An 18,181-nucleotide genomic window follows, 5' to 3' on the forward strand; every position below is an offset into this window, starting at 1 on the left:
TAAAAACAAAAAAAATGGCCCAATTTTACAAAAATCAATAAATGGATTTTTTATGCAAATTGGCCTTTAAATAACCTTAAATTTGTATACTTTGTTAAATTAATATTAAGAGCAAAAATGGCATTTAAAAAATAATAGATGATGTTTTTCATGGATTTTCTATCTAAAGGACATTCATGAATATTTTCAATATTTAAAAGGGTATTAATAATATTTTCAATGTTAAAGAAGCATCTATGATATAATAACCACCAAGAAGAGTACCGGTGAAATTTTCCCTTCCTTTTAACTCTCCAGCTGATATGAGGTTGTTTATTCAACCAGAGCGTACCATTTTCATTAGTAGATCAGAAACATCACTAGAACAAACTCAAGAGCAGAGGAGAACACAGACACAAACGTACATACAAAACATCCTATGCTTAAGAGGAGGAAGGGAAAGGAAAGGAAAGGGCGTGATTGATTGATGTAATATAATATCAGATTTCTAGGCGCGCTCTCCGCGGATGCGGCGGGCGAGCTGGATGTCCTTGGGCATGATGGTGACGCGCTTGGCGTGGATGGCGCAGAGGTTGGTGTCCTCGAAGAGCCCGACCAGGTAGGCCTCGGCGGCCTCCTGCAGCGCGGCGACGGCGGAGCTCTGGAAGCGCAGGTCCGTCTTGAAGTCCTGCGCGATCTCCCTCACGAGGCGCTGGAAGGGCAGCTTCCGGATCAGCAGCTCCGTGCTCTTCTGGTACTTGCGGATCTCCCGCAGCGCCACCGTCCCCGGCCGGAACCGGTGCGGCTTCTTCACCCCACCCGTCGCCGGCGCTGACTTCCGCGCCGCCTTCGTCGCCAGCTGCTTCCTCGGCGCCTTCCCCCCCGTCGACTTCCGCGCCGTCTGCTTCGTCCGAGCCATCCTCTCTCTGCTCTGCTCTGCTCTAATTTGCTTTGCTCTTGCTCTTGCTCTTGCTCTGCTCGAGTGGGGGAGATGGAGATGGGATTCTTCTGCTTGTTTGATGGTGATGGGGGGTATTTGTAGCCCCGGCGAGGAGGGGGGGAGGGGGAGATTGGAATTTGGAATTTGGGACGAGGAGGGAGCGGGGAGAGAGAGAGGCGGGAAAGGCGTTCCTGCTTTTTCGCTGAACAGTTTTCTGTTCGTCCGATTAAATCTTATTCGACGGATGAGATTTCGTCGCTTGGAAGCACGCGGATCGCGATCCGGGTGCTCCTTCCCGGAGCCAATAGGAAGGTATAATTTGTGAACTGAACATTCACCGTGCCGTGCGCATGAATTAGGCCGTGGGCTACTGGGCTCTTCAAGTGGATCGGGCCAAATCCATAGATAGAAATAGTTTGTGAACATTTATAATTTGCGTTTTCTATATGAAAAGTATTATGGACGGATGTTGCAAGTGATTCGTGTTTTCTTCAGGTTTAATACGAATGTAGCAACTTTGGCTTCAATATATTCAAAAGAATCCATGATATGGTTCTCTCTTCTTTTTTTTTTAATTTAGAACAATGTTTAAAAAATATGTCGTGTACATAAATAATATCCAGAGAATAATGTTGTGCTATCTTGTTTGACTTGCAAATTAATGTTGTGGTGGTTGTTGTCTATTTGCGGAATTGAAAAATAATTGCTATATTTTTAAAAAGCTTGTCATGACTCATGAGCCACAAATATAGTGGTTAAATCTACTATCATGCTAGCCGTTACAAACTGCAATTAGTTTCTATCTACGAAACTGCAATTAGTTTCTATCTAGGCGGCGGGATTTCTTTTTTTTTCCCTCTCTTTAGTCTTTACTTGATACTAATGTAGCAATGTGCGTCTTCGGGGAAACAGTTGCAACACACTTCTATATAAGAAAAAGCTGGAACTAGAGCTTTCTTATTTTGGGGCTTTAACCAATCATGTGAAACAGTATCGCGAGCCACAGTACTACTATATAAGAAAGCTTCGAACTAAAACTTTCTTATTTTAGGTACCGTTTGGTTCGAATATAAGCAATAACTAGCTATTAGAGGAATAGGTACAAGTATGGGGATAAGAAAAATAGTATTTGGATGAAAATTGGGTTGTTCCCGGGATAAGAATAATTTTAGATAGTTTTATATAGAAAATAAAGGTGTTAGTGGGGATAACCGATAATTATTATTTTCGAATAAAAAATTAGTGTTTGGGTATAAAGGGGGATAAGGGCCTATTCCTATTCCTATCCCCTAATCAAATACTGTCTTACAAAATTATTTTATTGTGGGCTATGAAAGACATAGAATATGCGATGAAATGTGTCTAATTGCAATCACTTTTGCTTCTTTTATATTTCATGGATCGGAAACAATGTTTAGGAATTATTTGTTAACAATTTTACTTATTCTTTTAACCGTTAGAAAAGGTGAAATTTCTTTTTACTAAAGTGAAAAAAAAATCTCGAAGAATTAAAATAGAAGTTTTGATTTGAAAATTTTTGATGCAATAAAATAAAATTAAGTGGTTTTGTGGCTCAGGCAGCAACCCATCTAACACGGGCAATCAAAAATTATCAATGCAACCGGACCTTCTATTATTATTAATCACATATCTTTAATTAGTAAGGGTGTGTTTGGTTGCTTGTAAAAGTACCTTGAAAAAAAATTTTCTATTGAAAAATGGATTTCGGATGTTTAGTTGGTAGTATTATTAATCACATATCTTCGAAAATTTTTTTTACGAACTGGGATGTAGACTGGGTTTTTATTTTCCGCTCAAATTGAGCGGAAAACGAAAACACGCAACGCCGCGCGGGGAGGGGAAAAGCGCGGTCCACGAGGTCGAGCGGCCCTCGTGGATCGCGCAGAGAGGCGCGTGAAGAGACAGGTCCATAGACCCCTCTCTCTCCACCTCTATATATATATATATATATATTATTTTTAATATAAATATACAATTATGTATAATATTTTATTTGTAAATATTATTTATTAAATATATGGTAAATTATTTTATAGTATTAAATATATGTACTATTATATATATTATTATATTATATACCTATTATATAATGTATTTTAAATATATTTTATTTATTAAATATTAAACTATAATATTAATATATGTAATATATTAATTATTATATATTAATAATATTTATAGTAATAATATATAAAAATTATAATAATAATATATATAGTATATTAATTATTATATAATAATAATATATATAATAAAAAAATATATTATATAGGTTTCAACTACTTTTTTACAAATCAAACACTATACTACGTAAAAAAATTTTTCCACCGAAAATTTTATTTTACGAAAATTTTTTTTTCGCAATTTTACGTCAAACCAAACAGCCCCTAACAAAATTTACCTACAGTGGCATATTAGGAAAAGATGCGCTTATAAACCCCACTTAACAAACATCTAATCCCGGGTAATTTTACCTCACCATTCGCACGACCCTATAAGTCTAAAACCCACCCAAAACCCTAACTAGACGTGACATCATCAACCCGTAAATCGCATTCCCCGCACCTACTCGTGAAGATCACCAAGAAAGCCCCCAAAATAGAAGCCGGCGCAAAAATACACATTTTATGAATGAATTAAAAAAATGAGCTCCTATATAATGTAAGTTCCAAAATGAACTTTAGAAGCGAAAGGGTTGTCCAATCATCATCTCTCACAGGCGCCGCCCGTCTCCTCCTTCCTTTTTCTCCCCTTCTCCTCACCTCTCTTCTAATTCTCTCTCTCTCTCTCTCTCCGACAATCCCTCGCGACGTCGGCGTAACAGGTTTCGACTCTATCCCCTACCTCGCAAAACCCTAGATAAACCCTCGGAATTAGATGCTTCTTTTACTCGATCAGCCCTGTTGGAACAACTCTTTTGATCGTGCTTTTAGTCTCATCCGATGGTTTTGTTATCGAGGTTCCGATCTTGATCGGTTTCAGCGATTAGGTTTTCGTTGTTTTTGTTCTTGAAACAATTTTGCGGAGCTTTTCATGATTGGTGGGGACCGGAAACTGTGGAATGGGATAATTGGTTGTTGCTCGTGCCACTCATTTGGCGTTCTTTGTGTAGAGTAGAGTTCAACATATTCCTTTTCTTTTCTTATCTTTTGTTTTTGTTTTAACTAGATTTAGATATTAATTGTTCCTTATCCTCGTTCTCTAATTGATTGTTAAGTTCTTCACATGTAATATAATAATCCGTGATTGTTTCAGTTGTTTTAAGCTATTCTCGCATTGCCGAGCACATATTATTCTCTGTTTTTAGTGCTGTTTAATGGGTAAAGTAGAAGCATCTACCTCAGTGCTGCGACAGTGGATATTAATGATCTGCTTATTTTCGGTTCTTTGTTTTCATGCTATACTTTACTGAATCAATTATTGCAAGTGTGGTCAATGGATATTGCTCTTTTTAAAAAATTTGCTGGTTTAATGTAGCGACTTCTTGATTAAAAGATGGCTGGGAAGTCTAACAAGGCAAAAAGCAAGGGGAGGTCATTGAAACCAAATGTTGCCAACTCTTCAGAGTCGGAAGCAAAGCCGGTTGACTCGTCTTTAACCTCAAAAGATATTGCGGACTCCGTTAAATCTCCTACCGTTGAAGCAAATGGAGCCAGAGAGGAAATCGGTAAGGCCGTGGAAGAAGACAAGACTGTTAATGGCAATGCAGAGGGAACTACTGCTTCAGCAAAAAAGCAGGCTGAAGGTGAATTCTTGTTTATGGTATAATCATGGAGCTCTATAGTTTAATATTGATGATTTGCTTTGATGAATCCGGGTGCATTTGCTATCTCTATCAACCTTTCTTTCTCCTCACATTCCCCTTCTTCTCTCAAGTTGTGGTAAATGAAACTACAGTTTAAAATTTTATTATTTCAATTTTATTGAACAGGGGAACTTCATCTTTATCCTGTTCCTGTGAAGGCACAATCAGGGGAAAAACTTGAGCTACAGGTTAGTTAGTTTATGATGATCTTGATGGTATTGCTTTCAAACTCCTTGTCAATTCATGGCCAGCCATAATAAATTGATGTTTCAGATTATCTTTTGAAAATGTTGTACTAATATTACTGCAATTCAGCTGTTCATTGCTCATAGTGATCTGCTTCTTAAGAAATTGCTGGTAGAAGGCTAGAAGATCATGATCTTTTCTTGTTATCAGTTTTGTGCTCTTCTTGGTTTTCTCAAGCTTTTGTTTTGCTTCTGAGTGTGCAGTTAAGTCCGGGAGATTCAGTGATGGATGTGAGGCAGTTCCTTCTTGATGCTCCTGAGACTTGCTTCTTTACTTGCTATGATTTGATTTTGCATACTAAAGATGGTTTGGCTCATCATTTAGAGGATTACAATGAAATTTCAGAAGTCGCAGATATTACTACAGGGGGATGCTCTTTAGAGATGGTTGCTGGTATATAAAATTAAATATAACCCTTTTTTTCCGTTTTGTAGTATTCACATTCTTGGTTACAAAAATAATAATCTTTGAGCGTTTTGACATTTTGCAGCATTGTATGATGAGAGATCCATAAGGTCTCATGTTCGCCGTGCTAGGGAGTTGCTTTCTCTTTCAACTCTTCATGTCTCATTATCAACATCATTAGCTCTGCAGCAGGAGACCTCAAAACAAAAAACTTCAGGTTTTTTTTTTTTTTTGCCATTTCTACAGAATTAGTGGATGTATCACTTTTTTTTTTAAAACATTTTGATCCATACAGAGGCTTATGTAGCTTTTACGTTAGTCATTATGTTGTTTATCTCTTTCGTATAGATGCTGGCAAAGCAGAAGTTCCAGAGGTTGATGGATTAGGTTTTGTTGAGGATATTTCTGGTTCTCTCCACAACTTGGTGTTATTCAATCCAAAGGATATCAAATGTGTAGAAAGCATTGTATTTTCCTCATTTAACCCTCCTCCAAGTTATAGGAAGTGAGTCCTCTTGATATCTCTTTCTACTTTATAGCATTTAACCTTGAAGGCTTGAACCTTGCTTAAATATTAAGTCGAAATTCTGTTGATCAACTCTTGCTCTTTAACTAAGACTAAGCTGTTGAAAAAGTAGGAAAAAATTCAGAAGAGTCACTGCCAGCGTGAGTTTTCAAGGTGGTTTTTATTTTTCAGAAGTAATTGCAGAGTAGTTTTTCCAATTAAAGCAGGCAACTTGCAAGTTTAGAAATTCAGCAGATTAGCTTTTGTTGGTTGCTCAATAAATTCTACTGTGAGGATACTCATACTTTTTGTTCAAAATTTTGTTATTAGTGATTGTACCTTTGCACTCTTGCTTTTGCAATTTTGAAAGTCTCTCTCTTTAAGCATATATATTGAGCAATGGAGATGTAATGACTAATCGATAATTTTCTTCATCACGCAGGCTACTTGGGGATCTAATTTATATCGATGTGGTAACATTAGAAGGAAACAAGTATTGCATCACGGGAACCACAAAATCGTTTTATGTGAATTCTAGCACAGGAAGTATACTAGACCCAAGACCATCGAAACCTGCTTACGAGGCATGTACTCTGATTGGCTTATTGCAAAAGATCAGCTCCAAGTTTAAGAAAGGTGGCTCACATGTTCACTGTACTAGTTAGGATTTAAGCAGCATAACTTTCATAAAAATTGCTTCTGCCTCGCATTAACTGTTGGATAACATTTTGAAGGTTTTCGCGAGCTTCTGGATTACAAAGCTTCTACACACCCTTTTGAGAATGTTCAGTCCCTGTTGTCACCAAATTCTTGGTTGGGAGCCCACCCCATTCCAGGTATGAATGATGATTGTACCTCCATTCTCCACATAATTTGTATGTATGCTTACCTTTTTTTCCTTCATTTTCCTTTTTGTTGGGTTATGAACTTATCTGCAGTGTTAACTCCACATTATCAGTCTTCCCGCTTTATATTATATCGAACTGAAATATTTCTTGTCATATATGTTTTTGTCCTTTGGGTTAGCTGTGTGCCCAATGGTGGTAGTAGTTTCAACTTGTGAAGTATAAGGTGTATATTAACAAGGTTGCCATTATTGGGTTTTCCTAAAGCTAGAGATTGATATATATATATATATATATATATAGAGAGAGAGAGAGAGAGAGAGAGAGAGAGAGAGAGAGAGAGAGAGAGTTCAGCTATGGTGCTTGTAAAAACACCAAATACTTGGTGCTTGTAAATTTTTTATCATTAGATCTACGTCTTTGATTATTGTCACCCGTTAGATTATACTATTCAACCAACCCTCCCACTCAACCCTAGGGGGCCCACATCATCCTAACCGCACATCTCTTAATCCTATGGCAAAAAATCTACAAGCACCAATAACTTAATAACTTTGGTACTTTTAAAAGCATAGGAGCTCAATTCTATATATGTGTGTACACACACATATATATATATACACACACGCACATATATATAATTGAGCTCCAATGCTTTTAAAAATAACAAATTATTGATGCTTGTAGGTTTTCGGCTATTGGATTAAGGGATGTGCGATTAGAATGATAATGGTCCCCTAGGGTTGAGTGGGTGGTTGGTTGAATAATATGATCTAACGGGTGGAAATAGTCAGAAGGGTAGATCTAACGGCAAAAAACTTACAAGCACCAAGTACTTTGTGTTTTTAAAAGCACCATAGCTAGACTCTCTCTCTCTCTCTCTCTCTCTCTATATATATATATATATATATGTGTGTGTGTGTGTGTGTGTATGTATATATATATATATATATAGTTATATTTACAAGGATGCCTTTATTGCGTCCACCCGTCCCAGCAATTTTCATAATTTCATCTATACGTTCTTTTACTTTGAAGTTGCTATAAGGAGACAAAAGATCACTCTCAAAATTCCAAACCATCATTGGAGAGAATCATCTTCCTTTAGAAAGGGAATTAAGTATCACGAAATTACTTGATCTTTAGCAGATCATAAAAGGGATGCAGCAAGAGCAGAAGACGCCCTGCCGCTTTCATTTGGAACTGAGCTGATTGGCATGCAGAGAGACTGGAACGAGGAGCTGCAATCCTGCCGGGAGTTTCCTCACAACAGTCTCCAAGAAAGGTGTATTTAGTACTCTCCTTTTCTATTTTTATGTTGCACCTAGTAGGATAAGAAACTCTTTCCTCTTTTCTTCAAAACTGACTAAAATTTGAGTTTGGTAAATGTAGGATACTGCGTGGGAGGGCACTCTATAAAGTTTCATGCGATTTTGTTGATGCAGCAGTGAAAGGTGCGGTGGGAGTTATCAACAGATGTATACCGCCCATTAATCCAACTGATCCAGAATGCTTCCATATGTGAGTGATTAGATGGCATTGTAATTCAGTAGGGGGTTCTTGATGCATTTGCTTATTCATCTTTTGCATGATTGATTTTTCAATGAGGTACTTTGAGAGCTGCATTTTTTTAAACCATAAATTAATCAATGGTAAACAAATTGGAGGATTCCAATAGCAACCAAAATTGGATAAGCTTTCTGGTAGTTTCTTGGATCTGTCTTTTTTCAATGGTATGGTTTAGTATATGACTGTTTCAAGTCAGCTTCTGAGTAGTAAAGACAAGCATAAAAGAATATCTGCTATATTAAGAGACTTGTTCTTTATCACCTTATATTTTGTTATTTTGATTTCATCTTTGTAAGTATTCTCAAAGAGCCTTGTTTTAATTGATGTGTAGTAACAAATGTGTATTCTTTTTTTCTGAGTGCATGAGGACATACTATTTTGGCAGACATCTAACTAAAACTCTCATTCATTTTATTGTCACTTTGTCGCGGTCCTCTTGTGAACTAGCTGTCTTGTTGCTGCTTGGAGGTTGAGCTGATTGTGTATCTTTAATCACAACATTCTAATTGATTTTTTACATTCACAGACCAATTAGGATGATGGCACACAAAAACACGCATCCTGTTGTCTTTTGTTTCAATGAACTTTTTCTGATTGACTTTACGTCTGATCCTTGTTGTAATCTCATACACTTAAATATTCTCTAGCAATTAGTTCAATTTGTTTCTTTCTTCTATTTCTGGGTCAAGAGAGTTCCTAATGTTTTTGACATTAACCTCTACATTCTTTGTTTAGGTACGTTCACAACAATATCTTCTTTAGTTTCGCTGTAGATTCTGACTTTGAGCAGATATCCAAGGATCAGAAGTTAAATTCTCAATCTGCTGTCGAGAAACATGAGAGTGCTGTCTCATCTGATTTATCAGCGAAGCCTTTATCTGATGTTGCTAGTGAAAAAGCTGGAAATTCAGAGGGTGTTTCAGATGTGAATCCTAATGATGCGGCTGCTGAAGCACAAATTACTGATGGTGAACAGGCAACTTATGCTTCTGCAAACAATGACTTGAAAGGAACCAAAGCTTATCAAGATGCTGATGTTCCTGGACTTTATAATCTTGCTATGGCCATAATTGATTACAGAGGCTATAGAGTCGTAGCGCAGGTGCATCTTTGAGAAATTGCCCTTAAAAGTTTCTTTTATATTTTTTGTTTCTTATTTCAATATTCTACGTCCTTGTTCTTGTCCTGTTGGTATGTTATTATTGTGTCCGATTGTTGCACTGCTGTTATGTTGCTGTACAAAGTGTTGTATCTTTGGGTTTCTTAGTTACCAAGAAAGTTTGTGTATGCTATTCCTAATCGCAGAGTATTATTCCTGGTATCCTGCAAGGAGACAAATCTGATTCTCTTCTGTATGGTTCTGTCGACAATGGCAAGAAAATCAGTTGGAATGAATCATTTCACTCTAAGGTGTGTAACTAACTACAGCATGAAATTCTCTTTTAAATATTCTGATTGTTTTGACTTTTTAAGTTATCCACTGATTTCTGTAATGTTATGTATGACTTATGTTAGCAATCTGTTTGAACTGGTCCATCTGTCGTGAAGCTGCATTTGAATTTGTCCCTTCTACCTGTGTTGGATATTTTGAAAATTTTTGTCCTCTTAGGTTGTGGAGGCAGCAAAGCGCCTTCATCTAAAGGAACATGCTGTATTGGATGGTTCTGGCAATGTTGTCAAGTTAGCTGCTCCTGTAGAATGCAAAGGAATTGTTGGAAGTGATGAAAGGTGACTCTGTTTCCCACCTTTTTTTATTTCTTTTTCCCAATCTTATCTAACAAAAATCACTAGCTTTTGATACAAGTGACAAACCTTCTGGAACATTTCTTTCAACAAAGTACCACAATACCGGTGGGTCATGATGTGACTCCTCAAACAGGGACAATATAACGACCCAGCCTGTTAGAACTAATAATAACTCGTTGAGCCCAAACCACTGGTCTAAAATGCTTAGATCAATTATTAATATTAGAGCCCATGGTCCTTATATTCTCGTACACATTTCCAATCCCATCTGATGTGGGATTATTGGGGTAGCACACATGCTATATATTATAGAGAGCCCATTAGGCCATTGTGAAATAGACCATAATTTTTTTTAAAAAAATTTTCATGTTTTTTTTATTGACACCGTCTAAATGATTGGTAGTTTTGATTTTAGTCGTTCAGACAGTGAAATTGAGGATTTTTGTTAGATGCATTGGAACCATAATTCTTCTCCCTGCATCTATAAGCCTTTCCCAGCATTGGCCGCCACATCTAAGCCTCTGCTGTGGGTCCATTTCCTAGTCCAGCTACTGCTACTTAGCACCGTGCTTCCATGCATGAAGATAATGGAGGTGGAGAAGAATGGGCATAGCAGTTCTTGCAACTGAATCCCAATTTTGCTGACAGAATAGTTTTAAATCAGAAACAGCAGAAAGTTTGATGGGTGTCAATAGAAAAAGTTGAAGATTGGGATCTATTTCAGAATGGCGTAATTTCGATAAGGCCTTCACACAATTTTTTCTTTTCTAGGATAAACATTGTCAAGCTGCCCAATGTCGTAATTAAGATTGCAACCTCATATATTTCACTTTTATCTCCCTAGCTGTTTTTGATGTTTTATTCTGTTCTTGAAGGCATTATCTTTTGGATTTGATGAGAGTTACTCCGCGTGATTCGAATTATCTTGGACCGCAACACCGATTTTGTGTTTTGAGGCCTGAGCTCATAGCTTCATTTTGTGAGGTATTAACATACCTAAACTTTTGAATTAGACTTGTGAAAAATGTAGTTAATTTGATTTCAATGTAATTTTTCGTTCTTAAATGTGAGACAGACTCAAGCTGCAGAGCAGCCCAGTAAATCTAAAACTTCAGGAGAGGTTCTAGAAAAACCTGATACTGAAAGCCATGCTACTGCTAATGCGATCGTGAGTGCTGATAAGAGTGAATCTGCTGAAGAATCTGTTTCCTTTCCTGCTGTGAGTTGCAGCAGTTCATCTACGGAAATACTTCTCAACCCAAATGTCTTTACTGAGTTCAAGCTCGCAGGAAGTCAAGAGGTAAACTTGGTATTCTTAGCCATGCTGAAAAGTTTATATTTTCCAATTTGTTGCACTATTCTTGTCTTTTGTTTTCCATTTCTTTTGTTAATTATTCACTTTCTATTTATAGGAAATCGCTGCAGATGAAGCAATTGTGAGGAAGGCTGGTTCATTTCTTCTAGATGTGGTTCTTCCGAAGTTTGTTCAAGATCTTTGCTCCCTTGAGGTCTCACCCATGGATGGACAGACATTGACTGATGCTCTCCATAGCCATGGGATAAACGTTCGCTATATTGGAAAAGTAAGGCTTTTACTCTGAGGAACTTTGAATTTTGTGCACATGTTCTATTACCTATGCCCTAATTCTAGTATCTTTTCTCAGGTTGCTGAAATGGTCAAACATTTACCACATCTATTAGACTTGTGTTCCAGTGAGATTGTTGTTAGGTCGGCAAAACATATTGCAAAGGTGCCTTGCTGAACAAACTGATCTTCATTTGTAAACACATCTCAACTATCATTCAGTATTAAGTGTCAGATTCAATGTTCTCAAAAGCTAATAGATGTAACTAATGTACATTGCTGTCTATTGTCTTGTATACTCCTAAAATAAGCAAATATCTGCCATTAAAGTTGGGAGGATTTTTTTTTCCTGATTTAATAATTGGTAGGAATTGTATTGGTTGTATATATATGTGTATTTACATTAACGTCCTGTGTGGAAAAAAAAATTCAAAAATTGTGGTTGTGTTAAAACTCAGTATGACAAAGTGGAGACAATATGTTCAGTAGACATGACCCACTCCGGTTTATCAGCTCACCGAGCTAGAAATTCTTATTAGAATTACCTTTTTCTAGTCATGTTATATTAATGCCTCTATCAGCAGCAGTAAAATTTTCCGTCAACTTTTGGGGATCTTTAACTTTAAAATTTCTCTATGCAAACCTGATTGAAAATCATCTGATTTTAGTGCTTCATCAAATGGAATTGAACTTTCTGAAGGGCTGGTGTGGTTATCTAATTATGTAAATACATGCTTAATATTTCATAATTTCATTTAAACAAGTTGTTGGGCTATATGTATATGTGCCAATTTGATCATCATCTGTTTTTCTTCCTTATCTAGGATGTACTAAGGGAAAGCCAGGATCATGACATTGGACCAGCTATTTCTCATTTCTTAAATTGTTTTTTTGGGAATGTTTTACCTGTTGGCACAAAAGGCTCTGCTAACAACGTGCAATCAAAAACCCAGAGAAAGGTACAAACCTCTTTCTTGCCCTCTCCAGCTCTCCCCAGCTCTTTTCTCTCCTTCTCCCTCCTAAAGGAATCAAGTTCATCTAAGTATCTCTTTGCATGCTTGTGTAAATGGATCTCAATGTCTGTCGTCTGTTTATGTCAACTTTGTTCTTATGCATATATCTGCTTTTCTTTATTAGTTGGCAGCGTTTAGTAGATTTCTTTAGATGAAAACTCTCCTTTTCCGAAATCAAACTTTAGTAAGAAAATTCAGTGCTTGGACAAATTTTGGTGGGCTCCACTAAAAGGTGATGAATGCAATTACTTACTACAATGCTTTTTAGAAGAAAATTCTATTGTTATGTTTCTTTTGGTTGACTTCTTGCAAATTTGGTGTGTTATTAAGAAGAAAGTTGACCAGATAGTTTTAGTTCATTTACTGTAATGCAAAATCTGCTTGTTTTGGTTCACTATTTTCTTTGCAGTACCTTACACGTATGCTCTATTTTTGCAAAAGACTAGCAGTATTAAATGGCAACAGGTTCCTTCTCTACATCTTTTCCTTGTTGCACTCTGGAAAGAGTGTAGTAGCTTAACTATATCATGCATAGGTAACATAATGCTTCTGAAAGGGGTGGGCCATTGATGGTTTTAGAATCATTGATACTTGAGTCTAGCCCAAACTTGCCCAGAACTATGATCTCTTTTGCTGCTTCCAGCTTTCCCACTCATCTCAGATGACCCTATAGTGAGTTTCCAATACTATAATTAATATATTGTTCATTATTAGTTGCAATAGTCCCCAGCTTCTTCCTATCATATCCAAGGGAAAACAGTTATTCGAAGAAATATAATAGGTTTCTACTACAAATGGTAACGCCCAACACCATACTTACAAGCAGGTAGTGTCAAGGGGTCTCAGATTTCTTACATTTCACTCGCTGGCTTCAGTCCATTTGCTGGAGAAGGCCTTACCATGATTTTTCTCTGTTGTAATATCTTTATTTATGCTTCTGCTAATTTCTATGGTCTAATATTTTTAAAATACTGTCAGTACTCTGGTTTCCTACTTATTTCTTCTAAATCCAAATGTTTTTGTGAATTATGTTGTCTTAGTTTTCTTTCCGTTTGCTTACCATTTTGCCAGGGACACGAAAATATTCAAACCCATAAATCTGTTAAGGGACAAGTGAGATCGAGCCATGGAGCGTCCTCAAGAAGTGTTTCTACCCATGCCCATTTGACCTCTGAAGGTGTTTGGTCTAGCATTCAGGAATTTGCAAGATTAAAATATCAGGTATTATAAATCAGGTTTTGTCACTGCTATCAAATTTCTAAATGTTGCTGTAATACTATGTTCTAATATATTTTTGCTGATTTAGTTTGAAGTATCAGATGATGCAAGAATACAGGTTAAAAAGGTTGCAGTTATCCGTAATCTGTGCCAAAAGGTGTAGTCAGCTTATCACAGATACTTTTTCTCTCCATATTTACGTTATATGTTGTAGTCTGTTTGGTTTTATATTTTTGGTTTTCCAAAATACAAACTCATGCAGAAATTTAAAGGTTAGGATTTTTACTAGATTGTTCCTCTTAGGATCCCATTGTTTGTTGAGCCACAACTTGGAAATAGCCTTTCTATAGTCTATAATTAGAACAGTTTGTATAAAGATCTAATTATTTTAATATGTGCATATGTATAACAGAGCATTATATTGTGCATATTACATACTTAACAGGTAGGAATAACAATTGCTGCCCGCAAATATGATCTTGATGCTTCAGCGCCATTTCAAACTTCAGATATTTTGAATCTCGAACCAGTTGTGAAGCATTCTGTTCCGGTTTGTACGGAAGCAAGAGATCTCATGGAAGCTGGGAAAGCTCGGCTAGCTGAGGTACAGCTGGTGATCTATTCTGATTCTTTTTTTATTCGTGTCACCTTAAATGCTATAGTTTGCTTTTCAATTTTCCATGTTCATGTGAGATCTTAGTCTGATACTTCTTTTTCAGGGAACACTAAATGAAGCCTACACGCTATTTTCTGAAGCATTTTCGTTACTTCAACAAGTACGCTTATTTTCCTATCATTCTCTTTTTCTCGAATCCTCGTAGTATTTAATTCTTACAATTTGTCAGCCATGGATTGCAGATTACAGGCCCTATGCACAGGGATGTTGCTAACTGTTGCCGGTACAGTGCTGATCTTGTTTTATTAAAATGAACTGGTTTGCATCCAAGGACAGACAGTTTACAGTAACCAGATTCATGTTGTGGACATCCATCGAGTGTGCCTTTCATCTGTTGCTAATATTGTATCAGGGCATTAACCACGACGTGTTTTATTTGTGTTATTGTGTTATTACTTTGATTATTCTTCTGTTAAGTATAACAGGACTAAGCAACTAAAATGCTGTTTGTACATTGGAAACATAACACCAGCAACTACATGCAGTTGGTAGTAGTTGATATTAGAGTATAGCATCTGTTATCCACATTATATTTGCATTGATATTTCACTTTCATGCAATATACAATTGGCATTTTATTATTAAGTTGGTTTCTCCAGCTTTCTGTTTCTCATACTGTTTTTCTTTTTCAGATATCTTGCTATGGTTCTCTACCATGCTGGTGACTTGGCAGGAGCAATTGTGCAACAACACAAGGAACTAATTATAAACGAGAGATGTCTCGGTCTAGATCACCCTGATACTGCTCACAGGCATTAATCTTCCCCTTTTTATTTAAAAATCTATTTGGTTTTTCTGTTTTCATTTATTTACTTTATTAATTCTCTATTTCTTTTTTCAGTTATGGCAACATGGCCTTGTTCTACCAGGGCCTTAATCAAACTGAACTTGCTCTTCGACATATGTCTCGAACAATACTCTTGCTTAGCTTATCGTCAGGTCCTGATCACCCTGACGTAGCAGCGACTTTCATAAATGTTGCTATGATGTACCAGGATGCTGGGAATATGAATACTGCACTTAGGTATTTACAAGAAGCACTTAAAAAGAATGAGCGGCTTCTCGGCCCAGAACATATTCAGACCGCTGTTTGTTACCATGCTCTTGCCATTGCATTTAACTATATGGGTGCCTACAAGCTTTCCGTTCAGGTGGGTGTAATTAGTTTGGGAATCCATTTCATTGGGAAGTTATGTGGATTGACATAGGTCAGTAATGCTTATAGTTGCTTTTTCTATTGCAGCATGAAAAGAAGACTTATGATATACTAGTTAAGCAACTAGGGGAGGAAGATTCAAGAACACGAGATTCTGAGAATTGGATAAAAACATTTAAATTGCGTGAACAACAGGTATTTTCAGCTTGTACTGTTGTGGAGAATAGTTAGGAGCGCTAATTTTAGTAACTCTAATATAGAATTTAATGGTCGTCCTGAGGAATCGCCAAACTGGGTAAAAACTCGATTTGAGAAACCGTTTAGTTATTATATATTTGAGGAATTTTTCGAGGCTTCTAGGGCATGAAAAACAGAAAAAGAATTTCAATTCTTTGAAAATTCATGTTCTTTTAATCAATGTATCAAGTGAATTATACATTACAAACAGTTAAAGAAAATTCTAAAACTATTTTGACCAAGAGGAAAATGCCTATGCTGTGAACTACTGCCAATTTGTGTCTTCACTAGTGCTTTCCAATACTTTTATTTGCTAATCCTAGTTCTGTAGGTTGTACATATTTAAACAATGGCCATAATTCTAGAATACGAAATAGAAACAAGTAATTGACATGGTACATTATTGTTAAGCTTTCAAATCTTGTCCTTCACTAACTTGTTTGCAATATTTTTTCCCTATTACCATTGATCTATTGATCAAGATTCATGCATTGGAGGCCATTGTACTTTTAATATTGCTAAAAGATATTGGGAGTAAATTATTCAGGGCATTGTTTATTGAGAGTTTTTCTGAGTGAATTAATCAGGGTATTGTTTATTAAGAGTTCGTCTAACTGGATATATCCTTTAATCCATACCCTTTAATTTTTTTAAAGTTCAAGTCTTTGTTTGTTTATTCTCTTGTCGCTTTTCTTATGCATATCTTGGTTTTAAGATCTTTTTACACTTCTCTTTTAATCGCAAATCTTATCTGGATAGAATTGAGCAATGGAACTAAGCTTTCTAGTTTTATTTCTGAAAAATGGTTTGATTGATGGAAGTTCGTAGAAATGGTGCCGTTATTAGTTGCCTCCTTTTCCCCAATCTATCTGTGCAGCCTTATTCCAAAGTGGCTTTTTGTAAATTTTGTTTCCAATATAAAAGTGATAGCATATTAACGTTGTCAATAATTTGTGGCAGGTCAATGCGCAGAAGCAGAAAGGGCAGGCAGTTGACTCACCTTCTGCACAAAAGGCTATTGATATTTTGAAGGTATATAGGTTTGAAGTTTATTTATGTCATCCCTCATTACAATCACAGTCAATGATATCATTACAATTCCTTGCTTTGGTAACCAGGCTCACCCTGACCTAGTGCAGGCATTCCAGGCTGCAGCAAATCCGAGTGCATCAGCAGTGAATAGATCACTTAATGCAGCTGTAATTGGTGAGGGCCTTCCTCGCGGGAGGGGAATGGATGAGCGAGCAGCTCGAGCAGCAGCAGAAGCTCGTAAAAAAGCTGCAGCAAGAGGGCTTCTTGTGCGCCAAAACGGTGTTCCTGTTCATGCCCTCCCTCCACTGACTCAGCTCCTCCACATCATAAACTCAAGTGCCGTTGCCAATGGAGCATCAACAGCTACCCAAACAAATGAACCCAAGGGTGAGGCAACAAGCAACGGACCTTTCCCAAATGGTAGTTCAGCTGGTGCCAAGGATACCAACACAGTTGAGAAACGTGAGGACCAAACACAAACACCTGTTGGATTAGGGATCTCACTTGGTTCTTTGGACGCGAAGAAACAGAAATCCAAAGCAAAGGCTGCTGCCTGACTAAATGGTTGTCCATAAAGGTTGGCCATGAGGGCCTGTTGTGGTTTCTGCGATGGTGTAATGTTTTAATGGATAACGCGGCATTCTTTTGTCTCATTAGAGGGAGATTCTTATTTTCTTTGTTAGGTTTTACAGGACGGCATCAAATGGAAATTGTAGACAATGAGATGCTGAAGTTTGTTGTTTTGATTGATAATGTCTTCGCGATGATGAAATTTTAAGGATGATAGTGGGAGACCAGTGATATGCAGAAGCAACCAAACTCAATTGCCTGTTGATGGTACAAGTCAGGTCTCTAATCGAATAAGTGGTTGTTCAGCCCTTCTATAGTAATGTTGAGGTTGCTGCAACAATCTCTGCTAATTTCTTACTTTTCACAGTTGACAGCTCTTTGATCATGTATTATCTAATGTGATGTTATTGAAGATGACTAGAGCGGGCAGAGCATTCAACTTATAAAACAGGATGGTGTATTCAGACAGCTTCTTACCTCTTTTAAAGTCTATATATTTCCTGTCGAGGTTTTCTCTTTCCTCTTGTGACGATGTTCCTGTATGAGCTGTGATATTAGTCTTGTACGCCTCTATTTGTAGTGCAGTTACTGGCTTACTCATGTGCAAGGCTCATTGTCCTTTATCACACTGTT

At 37.0% G+C, this 18,181-nt stretch overlaps 2 protein-coding genes across 2 annotated transcripts; one reads left to right on the forward strand and one right to left on the reverse strand.

The window, feature by feature from the left end:
- LOC109711328 (histone H3.2) lies at positions 361-1,149 on the reverse strand. The gene has a single exon (XM_020234322.1). It carries the CDS (start codon positions 896-898, stop codon positions 488-490), a length of 411 nt encoding a protein of 136 aa, XP_020089911.1. The 5' UTR covers positions 899-1,149; the 3' UTR covers positions 361-487.
- LOC109711582 (clustered mitochondria protein) lies at positions 3,580-18,068 on the forward strand. The gene is made up of 28 exons (XM_020234719.1): positions 3,580-3,764; positions 4,418-4,685; positions 4,872-4,933; positions 5,195-5,384; positions 5,482-5,613; positions 5,745-5,901; positions 6,344-6,537; positions 6,636-6,737; positions 7,896-8,031; positions 8,139-8,267; positions 9,051-9,417; positions 9,621-9,725; positions 9,925-10,043; positions 10,937-11,045; positions 11,137-11,361; positions 11,474-11,644; positions 11,726-11,812; positions 12,471-12,605; positions 13,731-13,880; positions 13,966-14,034; positions 14,323-14,481; positions 14,597-14,653; positions 14,736-14,776; positions 15,186-15,305; positions 15,395-15,704; positions 15,797-15,904; positions 16,907-16,978; positions 17,065-18,068. Exons 2-28 carry the CDS (start codon positions 4,436-4,438, stop codon positions 17,533-17,535), a joined length of 4,227 nt encoding a protein of 1,408 aa, XP_020090308.1. The 5' UTR covers positions 3,580-3,764; positions 4,418-4,435; the 3' UTR covers positions 17,536-18,068.

Source organism: Ananas comosus, linkage group 6 (genome assembly GCF_001540865.1).
Source record: "Ananas comosus cultivar F153 linkage group 6, ASM154086v1, whole genome shotgun sequence".
In the NCBI taxonomy this organism is placed as follows: domain Eukaryota; kingdom Viridiplantae; phylum Streptophyta; class Magnoliopsida; order Poales; family Bromeliaceae; genus Ananas; species Ananas comosus.

Coding starts and splice junctions, on each gene's coding strand:
- LOC109711328 (XM_020234322.1), bottom strand. CDS start 898: ATGGCTCGGACGAAGCAGACGGCGCGGAAGTCGACGGGGGGGAAGGCG.
- LOC109711582 (XM_020234719.1), top strand. CDS start 4,436: ATGGCTGGGAAGTCTAACAAGGCAAAAAGCAAGGGGAGGTCATTGAAA. Junction 6,738..7,895: donor GGGAGCCCACCCCATTCCAG/GTATGAATGATG, acceptor GATCTTTAGCAG/ATCATAAAAGGGATGCAGCA. Junction 13,881..13,965: donor TTGCAAGATTAAAATATCAG/GTATTATAAATC, acceptor TTGCTGATTTAG/TTTGAAGTATCAGATGATGC.